The 22,384-nt window shown below is 37.9% G+C and overlaps 1 protein-coding gene across 5 annotated transcripts in view; it reads right to left on the minus strand.

Moving 5' to 3' along the window:
- ppm1aa (protein phosphatase, Mg2+/Mn2+ dependent, 1Aa) overlaps positions 1-22,171 on the minus strand; it is a 36,006-nt gene extending 13,835 nt beyond the window's left edge. For 2 of the 5 annotated variants that reach the window (XM_080202417.1, XM_080202412.1), the window contains exons 1-5: positions 22,004-22,171; positions 15,157-16,015; positions 9,932-10,049; positions 6,000-6,111; positions 2,197-2,251 (exon numbers count right to left, since the gene is read on the minus strand). In XM_080202417.1, the coding sequence (XP_080058543.1) occupies positions 2,197-2,251; positions 6,000-6,111; positions 9,932-10,049; positions 15,157-15,993 (1,122 nt within the window). In that variant the 5' untranslated portion in view covers positions 15,994-16,015; positions 22,004-22,171. The other 3 variants (XM_080202415.1, XM_080202416.1, XM_080202418.1) reach the window with 3 other exon arrangements.
- Positions 22,172-22,384: the final 213 nt, after the last annotated feature.

The raw sequence follows: 22,384 nt of genomic DNA on the forward strand, positions 1-22,384 counted from the left end.
ACAGACTGGAGGGGCTGATTGTGGACAAGTCCCCAGGACCGGATGGAATGCATCCGAGGGTTCTGAAAGAAATGGCGGAGGTGATAGTGGATGCCTTGGTGGTTATTTTCCAGACGTCGCTGGATTCCGGGGAAGTGCCGGAAGATTGGAAAACGGCTAATGTTACGCCGTTGTTTAAGAAGGGTGCCAGGCAAAAGGCGGGGAATTATGGGCCGGTTAGTTTAACGTCTGTGGTAGGTAAAATGTTAGAATCCGTCATTAAGGAGGAAATTGCGAGGCATCTTGAAGGGAATTGCTTGATAGGGCAGACGCAACACGGTTTCATTAAAGGGAAGTCGTGTCTGACAAATTTACTGGAGTTCTATGAGGATGTGTCTAGGGCAGTGGATAGAGGAGAGCCGGTGGATGTGGTCTTTCTGGATTTTCAGAAGGCGTTTGACAAGGTACCTCACAAGAGGTTATTGCAGAAGGTCAGGGGACATGGAGTTGGGGGTAGGGTGTTAGCGTGGATAGAGGATTGGTTGTCAAATAGGAGACAGAGTGGGGGTCAATGGGTGCTATTCGGATTGGCGGTTGGTGACTAGTGGGGTGCCCCAGGGGTCGGTGCTGGGGCCTCAGCTTTTTACCATTTATATAGATGATCTGGAGGAGGGAACCGAGTGCAGGGTGTCGAAATTTGCTGATGACACCAAGATTGGGGGAAAGGCAAATTGTGCGGAGGGTGTGGAGAGTCTGCAGAAGGATCTAGATAGGCTGGGCGAATGGGCCAGGAACTGGCAAATGGAATTTAATGTTGGCAAGTGTGAGGTGGTCCACTTTGGTAGGAAGAATGGTAGGAAGGACTATTACTTACGTGGCGAAAAACTGCAGCAGGCGACGGTGCAGAGGGACCTCGGGGTCCTTGTGCATGAGTCGCAAAAACCCAGCTTGCAGGTGCAGCAGGTGGTCAGGAAGGCAAATGGGATGCTGGCCTTCATAGCGAGGGGGATTGAATATAAAAGTAGGGAGGTCTTGCTGCAGCTGTATAGGGCATTGGTGAGGCCGCAGCTGGAGTACTGTGTGCAGTTTTGGGCGCCGCACCTGCATGAGGATATTTTGGCCTTGGAGGGAGTGCAGAGGAGGTTTACTAGGCTGATACCGGAGTTGAGGGGGTTGAGCTATGAGGAGAGGCTGAATAAACTAGGCTTGTACTCGTTGGAGTTTAGAAGAATGAGGGGAGATCTCATTGAGACGTATAAGTTGATGAATGGGATGGATAGGATAGAGGTGGAGAGACTCTTCCCGCTCAAAAAAGACAGTAGGACTAGGGGGCACAGCCTCAAGATAAAGGGGAGGCGGTTTAGAACGGAGTTGAGGAGGAACTTCTTCACTCAAAGGGTGGTGAATCTCTGGAATTCTCTGCCCGTTGAAGTGGTGGAGGCTGCCTCGCTAAATATTTTTAAGAAGCGGGTTGATGGGTTCTTGATAAGAGAGGGGATTAAGGGTTATGGGGAGAGGGCGGGAAAGTGGAACTGAGCCACGACAGATCAGCCATGATCTTACTGAATGGCGGGGCAGGCTCGAAGGGCTAGATGGCCTACTCCTGCTCCTATTTCTTATGTTCTTATTGAACAATTGGAAAACGATGTATTAAAGGGATGATGATAACTTGAATATGTAAATGACAACTAGTTTGGAGTGTGCAGTAGTGAACAGATGCTTTTTCTGAGAAATATGCAGTGAAAAACATGACAACATAGTAAATAGCTAACTGGATAGTAGCAGACTTCAGCAGGACATAGACTGGTGAACTGGGTAGGCATATAGCAGATGCAATTAAGTGTCAAGTGGTTAACTTTGGGAGGAACATGAGAGGCAATATAGCCTAAACATTGCTATTTTGAGAGGACGCAAAAGCAGAGGGACTTTGGGGTTCATATTCACAAATCTTTGCAGGCAGGGCAAATTGATAAGGCAGTTAAAAAAAGCACACAGCTTTATGACTAAGACACTCAATGCAAAAACAAAGAAATCAAGTCAAACTTCTATCAGTTACAGGGTATGCCTCAGCTGTCATATTGTTTAAAGCTCAAAATCCATATCATAATGCTATTGACATCAATTTGTTCTAACAATAAATAAAGGGGTTCGTGGACAAGTTTCCTAGACAGAAATAATAAATATTAAGGCATTTGCTCTAGAAGTGTGGTTACTCACTGCGTCACCCCTATAGGGATTCAGTCTGTTGTAAACTGCTTCAATAACACTCCGCCTAAAGTAAATTAAAAGACTGAAGTTAAAATTTATTTTCAGCTGCATATACAATGTATCACCATAAAAAGAATACTTACGTAAAATAAAAATGTTTCTGAAGTTGCAGAATGATTTGTAAATAATCTTCTTAAAATCAAAGGTTCAACAAATCATTCAGAACTTTTTAATTTGTCTTCTCACTATTTGATGTTACTAAAATAAATAACAGTGCTGCACATACGACAATATATCAATTCAAAATAAGTATTCTCACCATCCAAACTGTTTTCAACCATTCACTGGCATGTCAGTTTCTTGATCTCAGAAGATTCAAAATAGCAAATCATACAGCAGCTTTATTACAACTTAGTGAAGTACACAACACTTAGATGGTTCTATACTAGTGAGAGCAACTTAAAAGTTTATAAAATTTACATTGAAAAGTCATTTGTAACAATTATAGAGAGTCAGGTGATTGAATTATCAAATGTTTGAAAAAAAAGGTTAAATTACAATAGCAAATGAAAACACCACTTACTTTCAATTGCCATAGGAGGACCTGTACGTACAGCTCCATTTTTGTTGCCTTTGTGTGGCAAATCATATTCACTTCACAATTTTATTCAGTTTTATTAACCTTTATAAATTGCAACAGTAAGTTAGTACTCCATGGGGAATAGCTTCCATTTAAGTGCTCCACACAAATTGATATACAAAGTCAAAATGGTTTTCAGCAAAGTTCGTAAAAGCAACCATCACTGCTGGTGTTTACAGCACAAGTTATTTTGGCCAGAATCATTTTTACTTCATAATATTATTCTCCAGTTTAAGAAGGTATCTGAATTTAATCTAAAGTTTGTTTTACTGAATATTTCTCAAAACCAGGTTTGTTCAACTGAATGGGAATGCCCTTGTGTGGTTCCATTCATATACAAACTGTAGCCAGAAAGTTACCTGCAATGGCTTCATTTTCCACTTCAATACCTCTGGAATCTTTCAAGAATCTCTTCTTGGTCTCTGCTTATTGCTGATGCTCAGCAGCATCGTCTGGAAATGCAAAGCCAACTTCCTTGTCTTACCTTTACTTTGCAACTCCACCACTGCCTCTAAATCATCCATTGCTAGTCCACAATTCAGAAATTTGCTCCAATTAAATATTGGGAAAACCAGTCTTCAGTTCCTACCATAAACTCCATTTTCTAGCAACTGACTCTATCCCCTCCCCTGGCAAACATCTCAGGTTAAGCCAGACAACTCATAACTTTGCTGTTGTGTCTGACATGGCATTAAGCTATCAGCCACATATCCTGTCCATTAAGACCATCTACTTCTACCCCTTAACACTGCCGGTTTTGCATTTGCCTCAGCTCAACTGCTGCCGAAATTTTCATACAGAACTTTTATACCTATAGACTCAGCTATTCCAACACTCTCCATCATGGCCTTTCATCTTCCACTCTCCAAAAGTTGTGATTATATCCTAACTCAAGTTCTATTAGCTCATATCCATGTGCTTCCCTATGTTGGCCCACAGTTAAAAAGCGTCTCAAACTTTACAATTCTCACCCATGTTTTTTAATTCCTCCCCCCCGCCCCATGGCCTCACCCCTTTCTATCTCTGCAACCTCTTCCAGCCCTGTAATCCCTTGTAATTTGCTGCGATCTTCCAATTCCTGTCCCATGCTTCTCCCACTTTAATTGCTTTAACACTGGCGGTTATACTTTCAAATACTAAGACACGAAACTTTGGAATTCCCTCCTTAAACCTTTGCCCCTCTTCATCTCCCTCCCCTCCTTGAAGATGTCCTTAAAATCTATCTCTGACCAAGATTTGACCATTTGTGCCAATATCACCTTATATAATTCCGTGTCAAATTTTGTTTGATAACTTCCATGTGAAGTGCCTTGGGACATTTTACCACATTAAAGATGTTTTATGAATACAACTGCTATTGTTATTGCATCTTAATCTGTCAAACTGTCAAAAGTTACCACCAAATGTTACATTGTTCACTTGCAGTTTTGCAGAAAGTACATAAGTGTTATAAGGCTTGAAGTGTTTCAATTCCTGCAGATGATCACAACCAGGAACAACTCAAGATTTTGAGGGTACTGTACACATTTCAATTTAAATGAAATATTGATGAGAACATGACAGCTTTCCATTTACAAGTTATGGTTATGGTTGGGAAGAACATCATCTAAATGGTCTTGAGGAGAGTAAAATAGTTTTATTTTTAAATAAATAAATTCAAAATGCAGTTGGCTGGATTAGAACTAGACTAAAATAAGGACTTAAAACACTGATTTGTGGATAATTTTAAATTATTTTAATAAATTTAGTAAGCATCAGCAACACAAATAAAAATTTCTCTAAATAGTTTCTGTGTAATCAATTTATAAAACAATAATTTCCAAAGAAAACTAACAGACTTTGTTATATGTTATCTCAATCCTATTTTCTAGCAACTTATATTCGGGTCATTTCGCTATCAATTTAAATGACTTATATGTGACATACCTAACCATATTCATCTGACTAGCTAATTGCATGGCACTATTTGCTCAGAAGAAACATAATTTAAAACATATAGCTGCATGCATTATTATTCAGGATGTGCAAGCATTAGAGCTATTACCGTACATGTTTGCATGCTGCCAAAATAAAAGAACAACAAATGCACCAGCGGTAAAGATGATTCACAATCATAACTGTATTTCTTGTATACAGACTATTTTTCATATTAAAGTCAGATTGTTTCCATGCTGTGTACTCTGAATCATTACCTTAAAAAGTAAGGCTGCATCAGGAATTTCCCATCTGGATGAGAAATCAATTATGCAATACTGATACCTTTGTAAGTAGAAACTGCTTTAGCTATATTAGTTGTAAGAAATACTTACACTATGCTATGAATCAAAGATTACAAACATATTTTCCTAATGAACAGAAATTAAATGAGCATGCAAATTGCTTCTCCCAATCCACCATAACCATGCAAAATTTCACATAAATAGCTGCAGTGTCCTTTTCATATTTTATTCAGATCATTTTTGTTTCTATTTGAATAGGAATCGAATGAACTCCCTGACAAGGTTGCACACAGAACTTTAATGCATTGAGGTCCTTTATTTGTGAAGGCAAACAACAGCTTTAATTTGATAGTTTTTAATACAACTTAAAGTTCAAAGCAGAAAGGATAGTGCAGCTTTAAAATTATAATAATTCTGAAAATTTTAAATACATTAGCAGATCAAAGCCATCCCTAAAGGACAAAATTTATTGGTTATCAATTTGTTTATTTAAGTGAATACTAGTTTTTGTGCCACTATGCACGTATATACTGATCATTTAATTTGTAGCACCTACAAACTTTCAGCATTAACTCTGCGGAAAAAAACATTTTATTTTGCACTGTAAGGGGTTAAAATGGGACTGTTAATCACTATTTATAAAATGTAAATGATTATATACTGCCCATTAATATATACTATGTTACATTTTCAGATTATCTGCAATATATTCATCATCACTATTTTGCAAAATTAAATATGCTGCACTGAAATGCTGAGTCGGGGTCAAAGTTTCTTCTCTTTGCTCCAGGAATAGCATTCATTCTTACCATTAAAAAAAAACTTCAGTTAAGGAGCCATGTTGTGCTGGAAAGGGAAGCTATATTTGCAGATGATTAGCAGCCCCCTTTAAGTTCCTTTCAACAGTGCAAATAGATTTTTGAAGGTTAGGATTCCACACATTGTACACTCACTTGCTGGCCAGTTCACCTCCTGGTGGGAGGTTTGGAATGCTCTCCAACGACAAAGCACGCATCACTTGGACTAGACCAGGTACCCCCTCAGCAACCTGCTTCTCAAAGATTTCTGGGGAATCAGAAGGACTTCTGGGTCAGTGGGATGTGCACATCAAGACTGAATGCATATATCAGAACTTCAAAATTTGAACACTAAAATAACTAAGTGGCAACAATGAAACATCAATGTAATGCACCAGAACAAAATTTGATGTAGTTTCTCGTGAGATAGCTATGATCGCAATATTCTGGTCATACAATTATCATATAAACTTTTAAGAACTTTGTTGCTCTAATGCAACAATGGAACATTCTATTAAAAGGAAATATATTTTAATTCTGATTAGATAAGGATCTAAGGATACTGAACAAGCAATTCATTAACATTTTAAATACTGCATTTTAACTAGTAGGTTCTGGATTGGAAAGCATCAATAACCCACATTTATTGGGACTCTTTATCATCAACAACAAGTAGTTACAACACAGAGAAAACTTACTGTTGGAAGTACAAAGAGTTGTTAAATAGAATAATTTGAAAAAAAGCCTTCAGTACTAATTGGGGTAGCTGACGTGAAATACTCTATAAATGCTTCCTAAGACTTAGCCAAGTAAAATAATTCAAAGATCTCAGAATTGATTCAGTAAATGTCTTTATTAGAATAGCTTTTTAACATAACTTTATAAATATGGCTAACATATTATCTACATCAGTATGCTGTTTTTTAATATTCCTATTTGTATAATTTACTATACAAAAATAAAAGATTCACAGCCACTTACTACCCATATATTTTAAACCATAACTAAACTACTTGATATTAGGCATTTCAGATGATAGTGACACTAGAGTTTGTGTGCAAACATTAAGCAAGTGACTACATTACATTAATCACTTCTTTTGTCACAATATATTTCCTTACATACCTTCTTACAGTCTTATTTGACTAAAGATGTTGAGACAAAATGACAAAAAGTTGATAAATTTAGTACCTCATCTTTTCTTCGGCAACAAAATCAAATAAACTGCTGTTACCAGACACAGACAAGGGAAATCAAAAGATAGTTCCATAGAATAAAGTTCCATTATAACAGACATGAATTTTGGCAAATGATAATCATGACTTGGTTTCTTCCTATGTTGCACCTATCTATCTATAGGGTGCCAACCAATTGCATGTTTCAATGTTACCTGAAGTGTCACAATGGAAAAATTACTACTAAATCATCTGCTATGAAGCACATTATTTAATGCCTTTTTCTGTTGCTTAAAATCCTACGTGTTTATTAAACTACAAAATGTCCCTGCTGCCCTCACCCTGTGGAGTGAAGGCAGGGTGAAAAGTAAATAAAATTGAAAGAATTCTTGTTTTAACGGGTGGACCAATAGGAAGCGCCGACCACATGAATCTAGGCATCAATTTCACGTTCACTTAAATGAATCCAAATGTTCTCCCAAACTGAAAGTGGGTTAAATGGTATAATGATTGCACCAACCAATGGAAAAACATAAGGTTCACCTGCAATTTCCCACATGGCATTTTTTCAAATTTAACCGTATATCAGCGGGGTACGGCCAAGAAAAAAAAGGAATAAAACGGTCAAATCAGGGTATTACAGGGAGAAATCTGTGAATTGAAACTTTTTTTTAAATTGCCAACAAGTAAGTGTGACAGGGCTCATAAAATTCAGCAAAGTTAGCATTTCTAGATAAAAATCAGGCATTATATAACAGCAATAATCAAGTGAAAGGTGTGTATTACAGGTGCTCAATGCAAGTTATTGGAATGTAATGCATCTACTATTAGTGGCACATATTTGATATCATTTTATCTAATACATATCACAATGTGCACTATTCTTAAATACACACCTTTATTTATTATTGCTTCACTTAAGGCCTTCACAGGTATATTATGTATGTATTATTGTTAATGACAGATCCCACAACTCAGCACACCATCCAAACACAATTTAAATAGATTTATATTCTGTTAAGTAAATACAATTAAGAAAGTTGTTTTATCAAAAAGAAAAAAAAGAGATTAATAGTCACTTGGAATGTGGCTTATAAAATGTACTAATAGGAGATGCAATGTCAAGACTACAAGGTAGAGGTAAAACTGCCAATTAAAGTACTAGAATTTTATGAAAATAACATCCTCAAAAAAATTGGTGCATAAATTTTAAAAACAGGATGATTAAAATGGAATATGGCTTGCACATAGATAGGTTCATTGCAATCTCACTAAACTATACCAATCACACATATTTAACATTAACCACTCTCAAATATTCATAACACTTTGTTCAAAGACAGACAAGGCTTTCCCAATCAATCCTGAGGACAAGTTTGAGAGATCAAATCTGGGCCTGAAATCGGTTGTAAGATGAGCTTTTAACTATTCCCTATTTTGTCTGATTCATGCATTCCCAATTGATGCCAGTGTAATCCTGTTCAGGCAGTAGCTTTATACAGGCATCAACTTAGAAAGAAGTTCAGATCTAAAGTCCCCTATCATATGTTCACCTCAAAAATAAAGGATGCTGTAGGAATGTTATACTGCAGTCAGTTGCCATTCTTCAATCTGTTTTAATATTCAGTTTCTAGCTGCCCTGAGAGTATACATTAAGTGGGATAATCTTACAAACGTATCAGTGTAGACTTCATATTAACCTTTAGGAAATGCATTTTGAATGTCCCGCCCATTATTTTTTAATAAATCATTTAATGAGATGTGGGAGTTACTGGCAAGGCCAGCATTTAATACCCAACCCTTGAGGAGATGGCGGTGAACTGCCTTCCTGAACTACTACGATCCATGTGTGTAGACCTACCTTATCTCCTCTTCATTTGCACAATGTGCAAAATCTAGTGGAAAACATTCCAGCCTAAGAGTTCATTCTTGAAATCTGAAATTTTACTGCAGCAGCAACAGTCAACCTGCAGTTTTCAATTTCTGATCATGTCAAAGAGTAAAGATTAAGTGACTAATGTAATTTCAACATTTTCATAAGTGGCATCTTATCCCAATAGTTGTTTCATGTTAGCTATGGATAAATAAACATTGTTTAGGGTTATTATTTTTTCCTGTCTAACTGAACAAATATTAGAAACTATGTAGAATTAACTCAAGCTCTTGAAAACTTGAAACAAAGACATAAACCTTTTTCAAAATGGCACACTTCTGCCAAAGATATGTTAGTGCATAATCTTCAAATTGCAGACAGGATGTTCTGTTTCAACCTCGTGCAAAATTCTGATTCGTATTTAACAGTTACACACACAAACAAGTGACAATTCCACATTTTTGGCTGTCAGAACACTTCCAGGGCACAGCTACATTTTATCAGTGGCAGCCTTCAAAAACCTGAGCCAACTACCAGTAAATCATCACACTAGCAGCATAGTGCATTGTTAAATTGGACACAAAAACTATAATGGCACATAACTTTGCAGCAAATTTAGAATTACTGGGGTTTAGTTGTTCTGCAAGTAAATGGTCCCCACAACCAAAATATCAAGTGCTAGTATAAAGCAGTAACAGCACTGACTACAATATATGCTACAAAATATGCAACTGAAAGCTCTAACTTACAGTATTTATGTAGAAGTTACCCCTCTAAGCTCAGACTTATATTTATGATATCACAGAGTAAGTTTTATAAAAGTACAATTTTAAATTTATACCATTGTAACAAAATCCGTCAGATACGAGGCATTGTATTCAGCACTGTAATGAAATACAATCACTTAAGTTCATCAAGGAGCAACAGAAGATAAAGATTTATGGAATTTAACTGTCTAGTTCATAGTAATGAACTTAGAGGGTTAACACTTTAATTTAAGTTATTTTACTTAGCAGCAAGTGTTTTTTTAGATGCTCCACCTTCCACTTTGTTCTCCAGATACTTGTCCAGCTCAGCCTCTCTCTTCACTGCTTCAGGTGATACCTTTGGTGCATTTGGAAAGCAAATCAATATGACACTCATGTTGTCGCGACTCCCCTGTTTGATGGGGAGAAAACAGTCTCAGTCACACATATTTTTAAAAAACTTCAAAGTAGAAAATGAGAACCAATTCAACATCAGAATATGGAGGGTTTTTGCCTCTTTTCATAGTTAGTAAACAAACCAAATAAAAACTCACCAGCTTACAAAAATTCAGAACATATCTAACATTATATGTAATTCTGCAATTCAGCAGCACTTGCTGAACGATCCCAAAAGTGTTGAAAACTACACAAACAACCAATTTAAGATTATTAGTTAGTTTAGCAATGTAGCTGACTTACAGTTTCTAGAAGCTACATATATGCATAGACAGGTACCTCTCTTTTGCAGGTAAAAGGAATATTTACGGACATTGCACCTTTTCAAAATGAACAATTGTATGAGGAATAATAACACCCTTGTGCGTTTGTCATGGCAACATCTTGAACAAGACGTGCCAATGAATTAGAACCCCTCTTCTCATGCAGTTGCTCCCTTTGAAATTTTGTATCTGTCCTGATGAGTGAGTGTTAAGACAAAAAGCTTCAACAGAATATTTTTGGCAATAATAAAGCAAGTTTCCTTGTTAGATGCTCGAAGTGACTTATTTTGCTACATTAACTGGGGAATATTATTCATAAAAGCAATAAAACTTAGATTTCTGAACTCCAGTTCTGAAAATACAACAGGAGTTGTCTAGCCACTCATTTTGCTTTTTGCTAACATGAAAGGCATATGTCCTTTACAGACAAATCTTAATAAAATAGTACTGAACAACTCTGGAACATTCTTTTAACGCAAGAGGTGCAGTAAACCTAAAAAGGCTAGTCAATTCACCACTATGTTACACCAACTATAGATGAATTTGAATAGGAGGATGCAGGATAATCGACCAACAGAAACTGGGCACAATACAGTTCCCCACTTTAAACTGATACATTCTGTTCTATCCTCATTTCTATTTTTCCATACAAGTTTCTTCATCCACATTTATAATGGGATCTATGTAAAGTTCTCGTTCTGTGATTACATCCTCCTGCTGTATTTAAGCAGGCAATTTCCATTACTAAACTTATAACAGAAGTCAGCAGGAAGTGTGCACAGATTCAAGAATTATATTAATAGACATTGTTGAAAAACTTTCAAATTTATAAATAGATTATGTGTAGCACTCTAATATTATTAACACAAAACTCCTAAAATGATCTTTACACAAAAGTTAATATCCGTTCCATTGTTCAGGAAGCTGAAACCTATTGCAAGAAGCTGGATATAACTATGTGCTTTTTTTCCAATGACTATTATCTCCAAACATTTAGCAGCCAATAACTTTGATCAGCATTTTAAGCAGTAATAAAAAAATTACAATGGATTTCCTTTCCTTCCATTCTAATTTCTCTATGCAATTCTACTTTTTCCAATCCACCTCTTACTCATTTTGTGTTAGTTCTCCTATTACTATCATCATAATTGCACAACTTGATCAACTATTTTCTATTAGTCTTTGTATCTCCCCAAATCCTAGGCATTTTCAGATAAGTTTTTGTTTTCAACAGTAATGAAAATAATTTGCAAGTAAACAAAGGAGAAATGGGGCTTCTTATATTGTTGTACCTTAAATTAAAGCAATGTTTGATTAAAAAAAATTAATGAGACAGAGTTCACAATGTATGCATATTAATTGATAGGATTATGATTCCTATAACTATGCTAATCCTATCTAAAGTTCATCAGTTAAACAACTGCAGTAAAGCCACTATTAGCAAACTGACAAGTGAACGTTGCGTTCACTCGTGTTCGGATGATAGAAGAAGACCCTCAGACCATAAATGATTAGTATCAGTTTGTTTCAACGGCACCACTTTTAACCCACGTCAATACTTGTGAGTTCAGACCTTAGTCTGACATTTCAGTGTAGTTCGATTGCGGGCAAATTGGCTGCCACATTTACCTATAAAATCACATTGCCTGTATTTTTAAAATAACCCTTTGCTATTGGAGCACTTTGGGATGTCAACTATCTAAATTCATATTCTTTCTCATGTAGTGTAACACTGTCTTTGCACACTTCACAAATATATAAGGTTAACTGAAATTTAGTATTTCCCAAATGTCATGAACCAAGGATAATTTAAGAGTAAAAGATTTTGCTTGCTGCAAAGATCCATTAAAACTGTTTCTTGGATAACCTCTTGATTCATCCTAAGAGGCTAGCCAGCACAAAGATGACGCACATCTTTCTTTTGCTTCTGGGCTTGGGCACACATGGTAACAGGATGGTCTTTTTGCCACCCATAAATAAAGCTAGTGCTGCTTCAATGCAACTACTATTGAGTGGATGGGTGGGGCAGAGAGGAAACAAAAGTAGCCATCATGTTTACAAATGCATGCAAAATGGAAACATACCAACTGAAAGAGAGTCTGTATTCAGCTAATGGGGTTGAGACAGATGAGAAATCTCTGATTTTGCTAATTTTAAAGGAAGCAAACATGATCAAAACGGGATTTTATCACTTTTAATCCGCATTTATTTAATTGTTAGGGATTTCATCCTCATGACTGGGCCAGGACATAAGAAATAGGAGCAGGAGTAGGCCATCTAGCCCTTCGAGCCTGCCCCGCCATTCAATAAGATCATGGCTGATCTGAAGTGGATCAGTTCCACTTTCCCGCTTTCTCTCCATAACCCTTAATTCCCTTGTCTATCAGAAACCTATCGATCCGTGACTTAAATATATTCAGCGGGGTAGCCTCCACCACTTCAATGGGCAGAGAATTCCAGGGACTCGCCACCCTTTGAGTGAAGAAGTTCCTCCTCAACTCCGATCTAAACTGCCCACCCCTTATCTTGAGGCTGTGCCCTCTAGTCCTGCTATCCTTTCTAAGCAGGAAGAATCTCTCTACCTCTACTCTATCCATCCCCTTCATTATCTTATACATCTCTATAAGATCCCCCCTCATCCTTCTAAACTCCAATGAGTTCAGACCCAGTCTATTTAGTCTCCCTCCATAGTCCAATCCCCTCATCTCCGGTACCAGCCTAGTGAACCTCCTCTGCACTCCCTCCAATGCCAATATATCCTTCCGCAAGTGCGGCGACCAAAACCGCACACAGTACCCCAGCTGCGGCCTCACCAGTACCCTGTACAGTTGCAGCAAGACTTCCCTACTTTTATATTCTAACCCCCTCGCTATAAAGGCCAACATTCCGTTTGCCTTCTTGATCACCTGCCGCACCTGCAGACTGGGTTTTTGCAACTCATGCACAAGGACCCCCAGGTCCCTCTGTACCGTAGCATGCTGCAGCTTTTCACCTTTTAAATAGTAATCCCTCTTACTATTACTTCTGCCAAAGTGGATAACCTCACACTTGCCAACATTATACTCCTTCTGCCAGTTCTCGCCCACTTGCTTAGCCTATCCAGATCCTTCTGCAGACTTTCCACACCCTCCGCACAATTTGCTTTTCCACTCATCTTTGTGTCATCAGCAAATTTCGTCACCCTACACTCAGCCCCCTCCTCCAGATTGTCTATATAAATGGTAAATAGCTGAGGCCCCAGCACCAATCCCTGTGGCACTCCACTAGTCACCGACCGCCAATCAGAAAAGCACCCATTGATACCAACTCTTTGCTTCCTATTAGACAGCCAATCCTCTATCCACACTAACACCTTACCCCCTTCTGTAGCAACCTTTTATGAGGCAGGTTAGGGTGCACGGAGTTGGGGGTAAAAGTGGTAAATTTGGAAATCATGTTTCATTCCTGAGCAACAACAAATAAAGCATGCCACCAAGTCTGATATTGTTCATCCTATCCTCACTCACCATCTGTGTTCTTGTTCAGCTGCATAAATGCTGAATAACTTAGTGCATCTATGACTCAATATATTTGGTCAAATTAAGTACCAAAGGAGCCCGAGAAAGAAGAATCTCAAGCTTTATTGTACTTTGAGTAGCAAATAATTGAAGCAAGTGAGGCTATTCTCTTTTCAGCACAGGAGATTGGGAAAGAGAGATTTGTTACAGTTGTACGAGAGAGAAATAAACAAGCAGGATCACAGGGGTAGAGAAAGAGAGTGAAACTGACTGGCCTGCTCCAGAGAGCTGGTATGGACTCCATCAGCAGAATGGCTGTCTCTGTGGCAGAACAATTCTGATGACTCTGACAATTATTAAACGTCTATATTTTTTCTAAGTCAATGATCTGCTCACAATTTCTTAAAATTATTTACATTTACTCAAATCCTACATCAACCATAAATAATTCCAGAATGAAGAATAAGGAGATCTTTTAACAATTGATCAGATATTCCCTTTACAGTGTGATCAGCACACAAGGTAACAAAACAACCTTAGCAAAGTTCAAGCTCTAAGCCTCAGGAAAACTTTGCAATTATCCCAAAATAAATGCAACCGCTTACCTTATCTTTACTTCATAAAAGCTTGCTGTTGTCAGCAGATAATCTTTAATTTAAAACATGATTTCTGATCAGTGATTGCGCAGCAACAGCATTCTTTTTCATTAATTTTATACATGAAATCTAATTTCATGAATTGGCTGCTCTGTAAATAGATATTACTTCGCTGTGTAGACAGCTTCAAATAGCATTTAGTTGCTCTTCCCTCTCATGAGTGGGGAACCTCCAAACAATACCTCCCATTAATGTCCTGCCCAAGCTCCTAACTTGCCAGTTGATAAAATGTGATAGGGTTTGACATCCCATAACTTTATGATATTACACTTTGTGCCACTGAGCCCAAAATGTATATATGCTGATGTCTGGAATGATTTTGACATTTATTTCAACAGAAATTACGGACTCTTTCTTTAAAAATCAGTTACGGGCCAATAAATGATGTTACCTACTTAGTCCTGATATTGCCCAGCCAGTGCTCCCACTTAGCACATGCCAGACTAAAGAAAATGCAGCTGTAGATCCAATTGCCTCCAGAAATTACTGCCAGCTCATACAATGTGTTAATAACTGAGTTACACTCACGGGAAGGGTAATTCAGGACTGCAGACTAACAATAATTAAAGTATGTTTTGCTTGAAGTACATTTTTAACAAAGATGAAGAGAAAAGGTATAATAAAAATGGAAAGGACCTTATATATACCTTGTATAAGCATGTGTCAACAATCTGGTTACAAACTTTCTCAAGGTCATCGCTAACTTCTAGCCTGGATTTAACAAATTCACAGATCTCTTCATTCCCCATGACATCCCAAATACCATCACATGCTAGGATAATAAACTGGTCATCTTCCATTCTCTCAATTTCATAAACCTCAGGTTCTGGTGAGACAAGCTGCTCCGTTGGACCCTTCCCATGGACACACTTGTAATCAAAGTCACCAAGAGCTCTTGAAACAGCAAGGGAACCATTTACACGCTGAATCATGACTGAGCCACCAGCATTCTGGATGCGCTCTTTCTCCAATGGATTGCTTGGTTTGTGATCTTGTGTGAAGAAATGAACCTGTCCATTCCTACAGAGCAAACCACGTGAGTCTCCACAGTTGATGAAGTAAATGTGCTTAGGTGAAACCATGACACCCACTGCTGTTGACCCACTTCTGTCCGATCCATGCCGCTTTTCAGAGATTGTTCGCATGTGCTCATCTATCTGCAGGAAACCTGTTCGGATTCCACTTTTTACTTTATCTACAGTAGGCTCGTTCATACCATCAGTAACTTTGAAATCATGGGTGTTGGTGATGTGATCTAACAAATGCTCACAGCAATATCTGGCAACCTGGGATCCAGCATGCCCATCATAGACTGCAAAAAATGACCATGCTTCAAGTCCATGTGGTAGTCCAATAACAGCTGTGTGCGCATCTTCCATCTCGATTCGCCAACCTTGCATGCTACTCAGTCCATAATGCAGACCATTTCCCTCACCACGGGCATTATGTTTTTCCATCTTTGGCTTATCCAGAAACGCTCCCATTTTTCCACCAATATACTCAGCACTGAAGAGAAAGGAAACAAAGATTTTTCAATTTTCCAGTCACTTAGTGAATGTACTTACAACAGCGGAAACGTGGGTGTAATCTCAATTACTGTTGACCTGCAGCTAGTGAAAAGTTGATTGTGAGAAGTCCAGTTATCAGCAAAAAATGGATTCCTAAACGACGTTAAAAGTTTACAATGTAGGATTACCAAAAGGCAAGTATATCTTAAAAACTATAGCTTTTCTAAAAGTCTGTACAGACCAGTGAATAATTCAGGTAACTGATCAGTTATTAATTCCAATGTCAATCTGCATTCCATGACTCACCATTAAAAACAAGATATAAACATAGAATTAAATTAGTTGCTAGGATCTTAGTGAAATGCAATGATTGATGTACAGTTTTCATTCTGTACCTACTGAAACTCAAGTGCCAATATTGTCCTTCCAAATTTGAAAAATTATTTTGAAAGATAACACACTAGGGCGAAGCCCATTATTGGATCACCAGCTTCACAAGGCTTATTTAGCATAATCGTACCAAACTGTAAATAAAAACACACTTTAGTCAAGAAGCTTTAATATTGTGCGATATATTCCTTCTTATCTACATTCTCAAACAACATCAGAATGTAAATACCAGTGCTTCACCTTGAACTGTTCTCGAGGCTCATCTCCTTAAACCTTAAGCTTTCTTTCATGTTAGCAGTGGTTAATTTTGTAAAGTTTAAAATTTATTTAGTAGTGTCACAAGCAGGCTTACATTAACACTGCAATTAAGTTACAGTGGCCTAGTCACCACACTCCAGTGTGGAACGGCTCAAGCACAATGAGGGAGAATTTAGCATGGCTAATGCACCTAACCAGCATGGGGATAATGTGCAGGCACTGCACAGACAGTGAACCAAGCCAGGAATTGATCCCTCGGCCCTGGGGCTGTGAGGCTGCAGTGCTAACAACTGTGCCACCCTCTTGCACTGCTGCCTCACAGTGCCAGGTACTTGAGTTCAATTCCAGCCTCGTGGCTGTGTGGAGTTTGTACATTCTGTCCGTGTCTGCGTGAGTTTCCTCCAGGTGCTCCAGTTTCCTTCCACAGTCCAAAACGTACAGGTTAGGCGGATTGGTGGCATTGTGTCGAGTTACAGCAACAGAGCAGGGCCTGAGTAAGCCACTCTGTCAGAATCAGTACAAACTTGATGGGCCAAACAGCCTCCTTCTGCACTGTAGGGATGCTATGATTCTATTCTATGTTCTGGTAAATGTGATGTACATTTGTACAACTGCTGTTTTTATTCTTAAAAGCCTCAAAAAGATCATTCATAAACTTGCATCACTTGAGTTAAAAGCATTCTATCCAGGATGTGGTAGAAAATATCTTGATTGTTAAAGGTCAAGAGCCTTTCTCAAGCATATTTAACAGGAAGCTGTTTTTTGCTATTTTTCACCTTCTCTCCTACCAGTAACTGCTGCATTATTTCTTCACTGGGCAGCAAGGACACGATTTTTGGATGTGCATTTCCATGGGAATTTTTTTAAATGTGAGCACTCTCCTCTCCATGCAGTTAACATATGGGAATCTGTCTAAGGTCCCCAAAAATTGTCCGTCCTCATCTGGTGTAGATCATTAGACTTTTTAATATCATAAACAAATTGCCGAATAGAAAGATAATTTGATAATATTTTAAAAATTAATTTCAGCTACCTGATCCTGATACCATTCCCCAGCCAATACTCCAATTTGCATATAGGCAAGCAATGCAAAATGCAGCTGCATGTAGCCACACACCTGCTGCCTTACTCTGTTTCCTTGGTACAGTTAAATACACAGTAAGGTGAGCTGAGCAAGAGTAATCTATATTTTGTAAACACTTCTGAATTTAAACAAAAATCTGTTAGAGAACTTTTACGATTAACAATACCTCAAAGCATTTAAGTATCATCACAAACCTGAACTAATGAACTGGCACCAGACGATTTTGTACGCTAATCTGCAACACAAAAACTGGTTAATGGTATCAATTCTTAGTCAGGGCACAAAATAGGAAAATTTAGAGGAAGGCCACTATAACCTATGAAACTGGCAAACCATCATCTGTATTACTGCAGGAGTTGAATTGGCTTGTAAAGTCACCAACTGCTAATACTGACTTGTGAAAATTTTCACTTGGCTAATAATCAACCAAAAGAGTATTAAATCCAAGCATCACTGATTATTTTTAACTGGCTAGTTTTATGACTAATAATAAAAACTAAATTATTAAATCAGTGCTCCCCACAAGTGCAAAATAATGACTCAATCAGAAAATTAGGGCTCCAAGGAGGTAATTAGTATGCAAGTATAGGAAGGAACATCTGAGGAGCAAGCGCACAAATGTTTTATTAGCACTTTTAACATCAGCTTGCATATACAGCTTTGTTCACAACCACAGGACGTACAAAAATACCTTACAGCCTATGAACTACTTTTGATGTGTCATCACCATATTAGTGTCGGAAGCAGCCGACAATTTTCACAAAACAAGGCCCCACAAACAGCAGAGATAATTTACCAGCCACCCTGTTTTTAGTGATGTTGATTTAGGAATCAATATGTAGTAGCGCCACTAGACCAGTAATCTAGGGGGGTTGGGATCAAATCCTACCATGGCAGATGGTGACATTTGAAATTCAATAAAAATTTGGAATTAATAAAGTTTGAATGATGACCGTGAAACAATTGTCGATTGGCCAGGACGCCAGGAAAGTTTCCCTCGGCTTCAAGTGGTGCTTCTGGATTTTTTAAAATCACCTGTCAGTACCTCTGGCAGTGCAGCATTTCCTCAGTATTACACTGAAGGATCAGCCCAGGTTTGTGTTGTTGAATGGGACTTGAACTCACCACCTTATGAATCAGTGGCAAGAATATCACCACTCAGTCAAGGCCATCTATTCAATGAAATGTGATTAGTAATTTGTACCTAATTAATGAAGCAGTTCAGAAAACTGAATATAAACACCCAATGTCAAAAGTAACACAAGTTTCAGACATAAGTATTTGATACATAGATATACAGAAATAGGCTCTGCTGCTCTATAAAAAGTGTCATACTTCATATCATATTAACATATTTAAGTAGCTTAAGTCATGACAGTCTGAGTTTAATTTCTATATTTAATGTGGTAATATTGATTTTAATCCTTTTTATCAGATTAAGCCACTTAACAAGGCTAAAGATGGAGGCAAGATACCTGGACAAAGACATATTTTAGTTATACAAAAAGATAGGATGTTGTGGCTCACATTATTCTAACATGAAGACATTTTTTTTCATCATTTCTGAATAATTTGATTAGGAGTGTACTTCTACGATTCCAATCCACCAAATATTCGTTTCAGCAATAAAGTCTATCCACCAATCATAGTCTTGTTTAAATGCAGATGAGTCTGTAATGCAGCAGAGTTGAACCATGCTTTGTGCTGCACTTCAAATGTGTTCATTTCCAATATTACTCCAGCATTATTTAATTTGTTCCATGAAAGTGTTTCAATCATAATGCATTAGGTTGTCACTTAATTCAAGGCAAGATATCTTCGCCAATCAGTGCAACTAAGTTATATTCTAGTTCATTCAACTGGTGATATGTAAAACGTAAACAAATGCAAAATTAATGCATTTTAAATGCTTCCAGTAATACACTAAAAAATGGCACAAATCTAAAATGCATTACATTATAAATCTAAAATACAATAAGATATAAATCTAAAATACATTACACTATATAGTAAGGACACGGTTATCAAGAAAGCTATTTTTGATAGGAAGATTTCACTCAGAAATTAAATTTGGTGCATCTTCCTTAAGAGAGCACAAAGATTTCCACATATCCACCACATTCAATTTCAATTAAGCACCAACACAAAGCTAGAACAGTGTATTAAATAATTAATAACATGAAATCATGAGAGAAGGGAATAGATGGATTAATTGTACAGTTTTTGTAAAACGTGGGAAGGATTAGACAAATACCCATCTGGAAAGTGAAATTGTACCATAGTGTATTTATCTCTGGGATAAGTACTTATTGTACATTCAAGCCCAACATAGTACAGAGGAGTTGACAGTGATCTGAACACATTTCAAATATAAAAAGTTCTGCTACCGTTTTGTTAGCAATCAAGATGCTCAAAATTGAAGAGATACAAATATTATTTTCTTGTCCCATGAGCATATTTCTGTCCAGTCTGGTCTCTTTCTAACGTTGTGCACTAATGATATGTAGACCTTCATGAACTACTAATTTGGCTCTATGATTATGAAGGGATTGTAATTCCAGAATTATATGAATGGTTTGGTTGAGAGAGCAGGAAAGTGTCAAACGATATTCAATCCAGAGAAGTGCAAGGTAATTCATTTGGGGAGGACAAACATAGCAAAAGAACACATTAAATGAGAGGATATTGAGAGGAGTAGAGGAAGAGACTTTGGAGGGCACATCCACGGGTTTCTAAAGATGATAGGATAGGTGGTTAAAAAAAACACATCCTTTATTAGGCAATATATAGAATACAAAAGTAGGGATGTATTAATGGAACTGTATTAAACTCTGGTTAAGTCAGAGTTGAAATTTTTTCTCCAGTTCTAATCACATTACAGGAAAGACATAATTTCTTGGAGAGAGTACAGAGGAGATTTACAAAAATGTTTCCAGGCCTTGAAAACTGCAGCTATAAGGAAAGATCGGATGTGCTACATTGTTTTCATTAGAACAGAGGAAGCTGGAAGGGTGAATTAATTCTAGTGTACAAGAATATGAGGGACCTATAAGACAGCAGACAGAAAATACCCATTTCCTCTACCAGAGAGGTCAACTACCTGGGACACAGTTTTAAGGTGTTTAGTGGGGACACAAGGAAGAAACCCACAATTCATTTAACAGGTATCTGGATTTCCTATAGACCAGGTGCTGGAAGGTGGGATGGGTGGCCAGTATTTTGTTTCAGTTGATGCAGGCACAATAGGCTGAATGACCTCTTTCTGAGCCATAACTTTTCCATGGGACTATATTTTAGCTACATTAACAACTGAAAATCTATCAAGGGGGTGGTGGTGATGTGGTGCTTTATCATTGGTGTAATAATCCAGAGATGGAGGCAAAAGCTCTGGGGATCCCAGTTTGAATCCCACATTACAGATCATGAAATTTGAATTCAATAACAAAGAAATCTGGAATTGAAAGTTTAATGATGACCATGACACCATTGTCAAACGATATAAAAACCCATCTGGTTTACTAATGTCCTTCAGGGAAGAAAACGTGCCACACTTACCTGGTCTGGCCTACATTTGACTCCGGGCCGACAACATTGTGGTCTTCTCTCTCAAGAATAATTAGGGATGGGCAATAAATGCTGGCCTAGGCCAACGACGCCCACATTCCATAAATGAATTTCTACAAATTAATAATGCATGAACACGTTCTCCTGTTAGCATCTGAAGTGACTGCTATTGTACTAATCTTTACACTGCTTTTTTTAAAAAAAACGTACTTAAAATCCTGCGAAATACTGATAATCTGATGGCATTTATAATCGATCGGGTAGGTTTCAAATAGTTGGAATTTTGTTTACACATTGAATATTTAAATATTTATTCGTTAAACGACCCCACAAAACGATAATATGCGTTCTTCCGTAGGGTTCATGTGGTAAATCATTTCCAGTCAAAGCGCAGTTACATAACACAAAACATACAAGCATGAATCCTAATCCGATAATATCCAAGGATTATACACAGGAAAATCTATAGGGAAAAAAATTTCAACGCTTTAAACATAGGCAATAAGAGTGGTTCTCGGGAGCTGCAAAGATCTCGACTGTCTTGGATTAGACAGCGAGGGAGAAACCCGGAAAAATTAAAGCCTCGACCCTGAATTTCAGTGTCGAGGCCTAACATTTGACATGGCGCCCTCTCCTGCTTCCCGCGGCTCTACGTAAACCGCGGCGTGTGGCGCAGACACGAACACTCACCAACTTCCAGGCAGACTATGGAATGTCCTTCACCGCGAACACATTCACCAGGAAGCAGGGTCCCAATCTATGGCAACAAAAAAAGGCCGAGACATCGCCGAAGTGACTGAATCACATCGACATCGTCCCGTCTGCCCTGGCCACTACTGCGGCTGCGCCGGACCGCCGAACGCCTGGCCGCCACTGCGGCTGCGCCGGATTGCTGGCTTCTTCCGCAGCTCCCGAATGGTTTGGAGGTGTGTGAAGGAGTAACGGTGAACTTGTTTCATTATTTTAACGTGTCTTGCTTTCCCATTTTAGAAAGGCTTTGCAGTTCATTTGGTATTCCATCACTGTTAGTAATTTATATTGTCCTGAAACAATATAATTATTTAAAAAGTT

This window comes from Carcharhinus amblyrhynchos, chromosome 14 (genome assembly GCF_965287045.1).
Source record: "Carcharhinus amblyrhynchos chromosome 14, sCarAmb.v2.hapA, whole genome shotgun sequence".
NCBI lineage: Eukaryota > Metazoa > Chordata > Chondrichthyes > Carcharhiniformes > Carcharhinidae > Carcharhinus > Carcharhinus amblyrhynchos.